The sequence below is a fragment of the Babylonia areolata genome, unplaced genomic scaffold, assembly GCF_041734735.1.
Source record: "Babylonia areolata isolate BAREFJ2019XMU unplaced genomic scaffold, ASM4173473v1 tig00002737_3, whole genome shotgun sequence".
Taxonomy (NCBI): Eukaryota; Metazoa; Mollusca; class Gastropoda; order Neogastropoda; family Buccinidae; genus Babylonia; species Babylonia areolata.
The window spans coordinates 94,594-104,058 of record NW_027468378.1 but is presented as its reverse complement, the minus strand read 5'-3'; the positions used below and the strand labels follow the sequence as shown (position 1 = coordinate 104,058).

General features: G+C 42.7%; 1 protein-coding gene across 1 annotated transcript; it reads left to right on the top strand.

The window, feature by feature from the left end:
• Window positions 1-314: 314 nt before the first annotated feature.
• LOC143278335 (DNA polymerase zeta catalytic subunit-like) lies at window positions 315-5,180 on the top strand (the record flags this gene model as incomplete). Its single annotated transcript, XM_076583252.1, has 4 exons — window positions 315-643; window positions 1,171-1,462; window positions 2,106-2,267; window positions 3,206-5,180. Coding segments are annotated over 4 exons (933 nt in total), but the record flags the coding sequence as incomplete, so codon positions are not given.
• Window positions 5,181-9,465: the final 4,285 nt, after the last annotated feature.

Here is a 9,465-nt window from a genome sequence, read left to right as displayed (position 1 = left end):
TACATAGCTAAATTAAAAAGACCTGTCTCATTTCATGTTGACAACAACATATTTAGCCTAGATCTGTGGAGAGAGAGAGAGCAGAAAGACTGAGAAACAAGAGACAGACAGATTGACAGATATTACAACATGCACTTTTAATGAATGATTTTTTATAATCTGTTCAACAAAGGCTACCCTAAAACACTTCTTTCAGTTGTTGTTGAATAACTTACGAAGGCCACAGACCAGGTTATGTGGTCTGTAGCCTTGGAAAGTCATTCCATGATCATTTTGTTGTGTCAGTCTTCGAAGGTTGGTCTGTGTTGTTGCAGGTGTACCTGCCGTGTGCACTGCAGACCAAGAAGCGCTATGTGGGCTTCATGTACGAGACCCGTGACCAGCGGGAGCCAGTGTTTGATGCCAAGGGCATCGAGACAGTGCGGCGCGACAACTGCGGGGTGGTGTCCAAAGTGCTGGAGCGCTGCATCAAGATCCTCTTCACACAGCGCGACGTGTCTCAGGTTCGGGCCTACCTGCACCGGCAGCTGACCAAGATGCTGGTGGGCCGCGTCGGTCTGCAGGACTTCGTGTTCGCCAAGGAGTACCGCGGCATGATGGGCTACAAGCCAGGCGCCTGCGTCCCTGCACTGGAAATTGCCAGGTTTGGTTGCTCTGTCTGTGTGTGTTTGTGTGAGTGTGTGTGTGTGTGTGCGCGCATGTGTTTGTGCATGTGTTTGTGTGTGTGTGTGAGTGTTACATTCACTGACACTGCAACACATCGGACAACAAACAGTCATATTAATTCTTTAAGAGGAAAGACAGTTTGACAGAGTTTATTTTTTAAGTTCAAATAAAGGTAGTATGACTGTAGATCATTTTTAAAGGAAGAGGAAATTCTATTTATTTGACAAATAGTAATTGAGCTGGAACTGTTAGGCTTACCTTCTTTCATTTTTGATGAGAGACATATTTTATTCAATTGATATTTTCTTTACAGTGCCACCTCCTGTTTGTTTAGTTAAATCTTTTGCAAAAATCCTGTTCATACATAACTAGGTGAGGGGAAACAACCATTTCGAGCATAGCTATTGAATTCAAAACTGGGTATGTAACTTGTCAAGGTATTCCACTCCTACTACCATCACTTGACAGTCTCTCCCCATACTTTGCCCTGTGTGTGTTTGTCAGGAAGCGACTGCGGATGGACCGGCGAGCAGAGCCCAGGGTGGGGGAGCGTGTGCCTTACGTGATCGTCCATGGGTCCCCCGGCCTTCCTCTCATCCAGCTGGTGCGTCAGCCCCGGGAGCTGCTGCTGGACCCCTCGCTGCGGGTCAATGTCACCTACTACATCAACAAGCAGGTGCTGCCCGCTCTGGACCGCCTGCTTTCCCTAGTGGGGGTCAGCGTCTTCCAGTGGTACAGCGACATGCCCAAGGTGGTGCGTCTCACCGCCCCACTCGTTGCCCCGACTTCCAAGCAGGTCAGAGTCTTTCTTTCTGTGTGTGGCTCTAGCGGACATGCTGTAAGTGTTTTTTGTTTTTTTTACTTACAGTGCATACCACAGGTTTTGTGACTTGTTGGCATGTGTAGCCTTCACTGCGCAGCACACAGAACTGGCCAGTGTCTTTTAGGAGTTTGACATATTGTAATGTATTGTACTGTATTTATTGTATTACTCTTTTGTCTTAACATGTAAGTTCAGGCTGCTCTCCCTTGAGAGAGCGTGTCGCCACCGCCTTTTTTTTTTCTTTGTCTGGGACCTTTGGTTATGTCAGGCATTGTAAATTCCTTTCGCTGTCATTTCTGCATATGCCATCAGGCTGTAGATGTTCAACAGGGAACCATGTAAAAATCTGTGGTTTAAATCCAACTGGGTGCATGTACCATATTACAATAACAACATACCATATTTTTAACAACATACTGTGTTAAAGCTTGGATCATATCACAGGAATATGGTTTCACATCATTCTGTATGTTTTCACATCATTCTGTATGTGCACCTCATTTTGATTTGCAGCAATTGTGTCAGCACTTTGTGTCACATCATACTTAGTTTGGATGACAGAGGACCTTATCTCAGCACCAGGTTGTTACATGGGTATGTGCAATGTGTGTGATAGGGAACCATCTCGCAGTACTTTGTGACGTCGGACTGCCTGGTGTGCGAGCGACAGACCAAAGAAGCAGTGTGCCCCTCCTGCCGACAGGACCCCCAGATGGTGGCCCTCACTCTGGCCACACGCTGCGCCAACTTTGAGACTGTGCAGCACAGGCTGGCCCAGGTGATCACATCACTGTGTGTCTGTACAGGGGTCCATGTGGGTGCTAGTGATGAGGAGAAGGTATGTGTGTGGACTGGAGACAGTTGTCATTCTGTACATGCATGGCAGTCTGCAGGCTTCTCCACATTGCTTTCTGTGGAAAGATTGTCAGTGTGGTGCAGATTGTCCCAGGCCTCTGTGGGAGTGTGCATGTGGAGGAGGCAGACAGCTGTGGAGTTTTAGCTGTGTGTGTTTAGGGCAAGCTATGGTTCATCACATACTTTGATAGTATTAATCTGAGTGTGAATAAGTGTGAAGAATGTATGTAAACTGTGCGGATGATGTTGAGAGAGCTGTTTTAAGGGAGCCTTTGTTGAATATAAAATTATTTATGAAAAATGCATGTTGTAATATCCATTAGTCTGTTGGTCTCTGTCTCTGATGTTTTCTCCTCTCTTTGTCGCTCTCCTCAGTCTCTCCACAGACACACACGGACAGACACACACACACCCACACACACACACACATTTCTGAAAGACCCTCTGTGTCACTTGTATACATGGATGGAAGTGCAAGACTGCACACTGTTCAGCATAAACATGTGCTGCATAGCCTAGGTGTCTCATGAATTTTTGGACAGCCCTGCGTCACACTGGGTTGTAGGCATTTGAGACGGAGGGACTAAGTAAGGTCAATGACAACCAGTGTTGCAGGTAAGCGGACAACAACAGTGAGGTGATGCATCACTGTGTGTGTATTACAGCTGTGTCAGACATGCATGGGAGTGCAGGACAGGGCTCACCCTCACTGTGCGTGTGTGTTACAGGTGTGTCAGACATGCATGGGAGTGCAGGACAGCACTCAACCTCACTGTGTGTATATGTGTTACAGGTGTGTCAGACATGCATGGGGGTGCAGGACAGTGCTCACCCCCCACTTTGTGTGTGTGTGTGTTACAGGTGTGTCAGACATGCATGGGGGTGCAGGACAGCACTCAGCCCTGCGTCTCTCTTGACTGCCCCGTCCTCTTCCGTCGTCACCTGGCCACTCTGGACTTAGCCCGGGCTGACCTCCACCGGGAGGCCTTGCTCAAACTGACTACCTTCTGACACAGTGAAATGGCTACCTTTTGATGTGATAACATGGCCACCTCTTGACAGCATGAAATCGCCACCTTTTGACACAGTATGGCCACCTTTGACATCATAACATGGCCACCTCTGGACACCATGAAATGGCCACCTTTTAACATCATAACATGGCCACCTTTTGACACCATAAAATGGCCACCTTGTGACACAGTATGGCCGCCTTTTGAGACCATAAAACTGCCATCTTTTGACAGCTGACAACCAGTAGGTGACTTGCTATATGCCTTGCCTCCTGGTCTGCAAGTCATAGTCCTCCACAAAAGACTAGCGCTGTAATTAATTTCTGGCCCAGATAAGGTGGGACAGAAGTTGCCTCCTCTGCTGTTCTCATGGTCATAGTGGGACACAACTGACTGTCATGCAGGCTGTCTGCCTGGAAGATAGTAAATGAGAGAGATGTGCTTGTGAAGAGAACTGTCGCTGTTGACTTCTCAGTGGTATCATCTCCAATCAGCAGACTGCAGACCACCAAAGGTGAGCTCTCCATGTGACTTGATCTGTTCACAGGATAGCCTGACGAAATGGAGAGCATGTTGTGAAGTAATGCCATTACAGTGTCTTGTGTCTCTTGTACCTTCAGATGAGCATGCTGGAAGCTGAACTTTGTGATTGGTATTTTGGCTGATAAGTTGGGCCTGCTACCTCCCTGAAACACTGGAATGGTAGCGTGTAATGAACAATGACTGTCATGCAGGAAGACAATAGTTTCTTGTTTAGTCTTATCTTTGTTCCAAACCTGTTTGTGTTGTCAAAAGAGGGCACTCACAGGGATGCGGAAGAGAGGTAATCTACTAACGGGCGGTTTTTAGCTGTACCTACTTTTGTTTTCTCCGCATAAGCAGGTAGTAGTTTGCACAGGAGAGGGAATCAGACCCCTACCATAGTCTGCACTAGTGGGTTACATTAAGTATATGTTAGATGAAACATTATTTATGAAGGAAATTTCCTTTAGATGATACCACATAACTTGCTGTATGTTCTTTCCAAACCCTGTTTGTGTATACAGCGTCACATCATATGACAATATTATGGCAGCTGTTTATACAAGAATCACACACGGAATATCACTGGGAGTGATATACAGCTACATGAAAGACAGCATAATTCATGCACTGTTGTAAGGGTTAAGTCACATGACTTGTGAGCTTGTTGGTCTCTTGATGATGGTTATAGGGCTGCCTGTTTTATGCCATGTTTTTTTTCAGGCAGCAATTGCCTTTGATTTTAGAGAATGTACTACCATAAAAAAGAAACGACAACATTATTTTATGCATTCACAGTAACCACTCCATGCTCCATGTACAATGGCAGCCCAATGACTGCAACGACAGAGTGGTCACATGACCCCCACCACTCAGGGTCGGTTTATTCTGACTTTACAATGTTTGGCCAGTAACTGTGGTGACAGACAGTCACATGACCTCAGTTCAGAACATAATTAACTGGTCTTACGGTGCCATCACTGCCACTGATTTTGTGAGGTGCAGCAGATACTGTGTAGGTTGCATGTTTGTGGGCATGTGCATAGTGTGTGTGTGTGTGTGTGAGTGTGTGTTTGTGTGCATGTGTGTATCTGCATGTTTCATTTCACATGTCTTGTGTGGAGGAGAGAGAGGTGCTATGTGTGAGCACCATCCTGAGACACGTCATGACTTCTCACTATGAAATCTGGTTGCATCAGACATGTTGAAGTTCCAGCGTGTGTGATGCCAAGGAACATACAGACAGTGTATTGTTTGAAAGAAATGTAAGCGGAAATGGAAACAGCAAGATGTCAGCCCCCTCCCCCAACCTCCCCTCTCTTCTCGAACAGTGCTCCCCCATTTTCTGCCCTTCTTGTGTCCTGTCCCATGTGGTGTGACTGAAGCTGCTTGGCTGGCTGGAATGTGGACACAAGGTTGTGTGTATGTTTGTCATGTGTATGCTCTGTGTATCTTCTCTGTGTTTCTACACTTATGTGAATGTGTGCGTATGTGTGTGTGCACATGTGTGTGTACTTTGTACAGTTTATCTCCCATTTCCATGCTATGTCTGTGCATGTACATGATTATTTGTGCACCATGTGTACATGAGCCTTCCATTTGTATAACTTTGTCAGATAGTGTCAATGAAATGTGCCTATAACCGTGTGCATAATGATTATGAATTTATTGTGAAAATTGCATCACAGAATTGCGCTCCTTTGACTATGCTCATGTATTGAATAATGTTGATTTTGTGCATTTTGTTAAATAATAAATATCACACAAAAAAGTTGTGAGTTAGGAAATGTATGTACATGTGATACCTAACAGGTTTTATTATTATATTTTATGTATAATATGATCATAAATGTATGCTTTTTTACTGTGTGATTTTATACATTTCATAATATCTTGTATATTTTTATCTTGTTTCCATTGTGCTATTGGTTGGTTTTGTTTTTTTTTGATGTGGTGATTATATGTACAAGTTAGATCATGGTGTGCAAAACATACAGGTTAGATCATGGTGTGCAAAACAGACGAGGAAGAATAAAGTTGTTTTGTGTTGAACTAGAATTACCATTGTAGTTTTTTTGGAGTCTCAGAAAGGGTAGTGCTTTTTGTTGTGACCAGCAAAGTGACTTTTGACGTGAAACAAGCCACAGAACAAAGGACAACCACTTGGACGTGACCAGTCCTTGTGACTGTCGGGGAGGGGTGTGTGGGGGGGGGGGGGGGGGATCAAGGGGGTTTTGAAGTATGGCCAGAGCTCAGTGAATGGGATGACATTGTGTTAAGCTGACTGCTGTGGTTAACAGCTTTTAATGTGGTCAGCATGGAGCTGAAGTTCTTTACAGATGATGTATCATTATTTTGATTGAATAGGTAGGGTGATGTTCCCCAGATAATTGAAATCAAATGATGTAGCATTTGGTAACGGTGCTTTGCTGTACTAAAGACACCACCGTGGACCACAGCAGAGAACAAACAGCTTGACCTTTAGAAGAAGGTAACAGGTTTTCAACCCTTTGACTGCCATGCCCGTAAAATTCACAGGCATGGTGATGTCACTGATGACATCAAATGAAAGGAAATTATCTCTCTTGGAACTTGGAAAGCAGAAAAATTGTTGGTGTTTTTCCTGGCAGTCAAGGGGTTAAGCTGCACTCCTGATGACCCATTCCCTGTGACTGACATCACCAGGCCGACAAGTCAGCTTGTCCAGCCCCACTCATTGCCATCAGTTCTGAACAATGGCCACAGTCATTTATGTCATGTGGACCAGTTTGTTGTGACTTCTACGCAGAGTATACTTGCTGTTTTGGGAATCCTTGCCACACTTATATGATATCATAAAGGTGGATAAAGTCTGTCTGGGAAGTGTGTGCATGGAAACTTTTTTTTTTTTTGATAGTGAGAGGTGGACTAAAAGTATGTTGGTAAAAGTCTTTTGTGTGTGTGTGTGTGATAAATGTTCTCATTTCATTTTTGATACACATACATGTACAAAAAGACAGAGAAACACATTGGATGTCATACAAAGAAGGCAAGATCTGTCAAAACTGTCCATTGTGGGCATTTCAATAAATAAAAGGCTGAATACAAAAAAACAGGAAAAACAAACAAACAAACAAAGAAAAAAAGAAAAGAAGAAAAAAGACATGTACAGATAGATAGATAGATAGACAGACATAAACATAGACATATGCATACATACATTCCTGTATCATAACTTGTAATATCACATTGTATAACAGTGCATTATATTACTTCATGTTATGTTTAGTAACCTTTGTCCTTTTGAACAGTGGACACAGGAGGAAACTTATTCATATTGGTTTATTTTGGAATAGTTTGACTTACAAATGTTTACATACTGAGGATAATGCACTGCATTCTGATTGATTCATTCATTCCTGAACGGTGCCAAGGACTGTGTCAGGGATTTGTTCAGACATATTGCAAATTGTGCATTTACAGGCTGTTGTCCAAATCAGTGCAGTTTAAGAGGACCCTTCTCCTCTGCTCCCCTCCCCTCCCCTTCTTCCTTTTTGTTTGCAGCTGAGTGAGTCTTGTTGGTTGACAATGATGATGGTACCTGCAGTTCAGATTCTGAGAAACTGACCCGGTGATTTCGCTTTTCTATGCTGTTTGGATTGTTGTTCTGTTTGATGATTGTAAAAAAACATGACACTTTTCATTGTCAGCAATAGAAGGTCATGTTTGGTGAGTGGGAGTGGAAGTGCTTGAAATAGCCGAAAAACTTTGGGGCAATAGCATTGTGATAAGGTTGTTTTCAGATCATCACTGCCATCACAGTGTATAACAATATGTCTAACGTTTCTGATGCAGATTTCCACAGGTTGATTTTGTTGCTGCCAAATGTTTTACAGAATATAATGAATGGAAAGATTGATATTAAATGATTCCAGCTCCATCCTCCTGACATCCATGTTTGGTGCCTCTCAGCCACCCTCTTGATGAATGACTCCTCTGGGGCCTAGTGTAGCCCGTAGGCCCATGCCCTCACTTTCTATTGGAAGGGACAGTTGTAGGATCTGTTTTCTGCTGTACAAAGCTGACTGTAAACTGATGGAGTTATCAGTGTTATAAAATATTTGGTGGAGGGCAGGGTTAACAGCGCTGTGTGTTGTTTGGTGGTGGTATACTACAGATAAGATCAATAAATGCAGCAAATGAGTACGTAATTATAATGATCCACATTACATCGATCTCAAAGTCTTGCCAAAGTGTTCTTTCTCAGGCTCCTTGCTGCTTCATACTACATTACAACTTTTGTCGTCATCTTTTTTTTCTGTGTGTGTTGAACCATATCGATTGGGCAGACAGTAGATCAGACTTGCATGCAAACGCACATATATGTTTACACAGACATGTTTGCGCAGATGGCTGTGTTTATTTGTTCAGATAGTGGGGCAAACTGTAATTGATGAAATGTGTTGAACACGACTGAGCTGAAAGGAACACAATGACAGTGTCAGAATGAAGGGTATGTGTTGCCCACCTACAATGACACAATGATTATTGTAGCTTTAGTTCAAGGTTTGTATTTGGCATGTATTTGACTGCCTCACAATGCACTCAACAGGAGAACCAAAGTCTCTGTTGCTGTTGTTTTCAAAGATCATGTTTTCTATGATTTGGTACAAAGTTAGATGTTGATTTATGACTTATTGATATTTTGATAAGAACAGTTGTGCTTAGTAGCATTTGTTATGGCAAATAGATTTGTATGAGTAGGTTCTTTGCTGTGTTTGTATAGATACACCTTCTTTCTTTCTTTTTTTTTCAAAAATCAGGTTTAATGAATGAGAACATATTCACCTTTACATATGTGTCTCAAAGATCATAATGATTTAGAAGCTGAAGCTGGCAGCATTTACTTTTATAAGTGACATGTTTCATCTTGTTACTTTGTCAGGCAGTTGATATTTACATGCTCGCCATTCTCACATTCTTTACACAACATTGCCATAATATGTATTGGAGGAGGGGGGGGGGTCACTTATATGAACTGAGATGAACATTTACAAATATTTGGTACAAATATTTTGTTTGTTTGCTTTTATGTTATATAAAAGTACAGGGTTGGGTTTCATAAGTGATCTTAGCAGTGCTAGCTCAATGCTAAGAATCTTCTTAAGTAATGTCTAATTCCGTAGACTTAAGAAAATTCTTATCTCTAATCAAACTTAGCATTGCTGAGATTGCTTCTACAGCCCATCCCTGGATACACTGAAGAGAGCAGCTGAGAAAACGAGATTAGTAGAAATTGTGGAATAATGAAACATGCTTCATGATTTGTGTGTGCTTTTCTTTTCTTTTTCTTTCTTTCCTTTTTTTCTTTTAATTTTAAGTAACTTATTTGGTTGGCTTACCGATGTGATGGGGAATGAATGATACATTTACACAGTGCAGCTTGGCTTTATGTCGAGTCACATGTTCCCCTTGATACAGTGTTGGGGTTGAGCCAACACAGTTCATCATGATGCCATACAGAATAAATGGTGTGTATCTCTGGATCTTTCTTGTTTGTAGTCATTTGTGGATGACTGTGAAGGATGCCTCTTGTGTCTTCTTTCC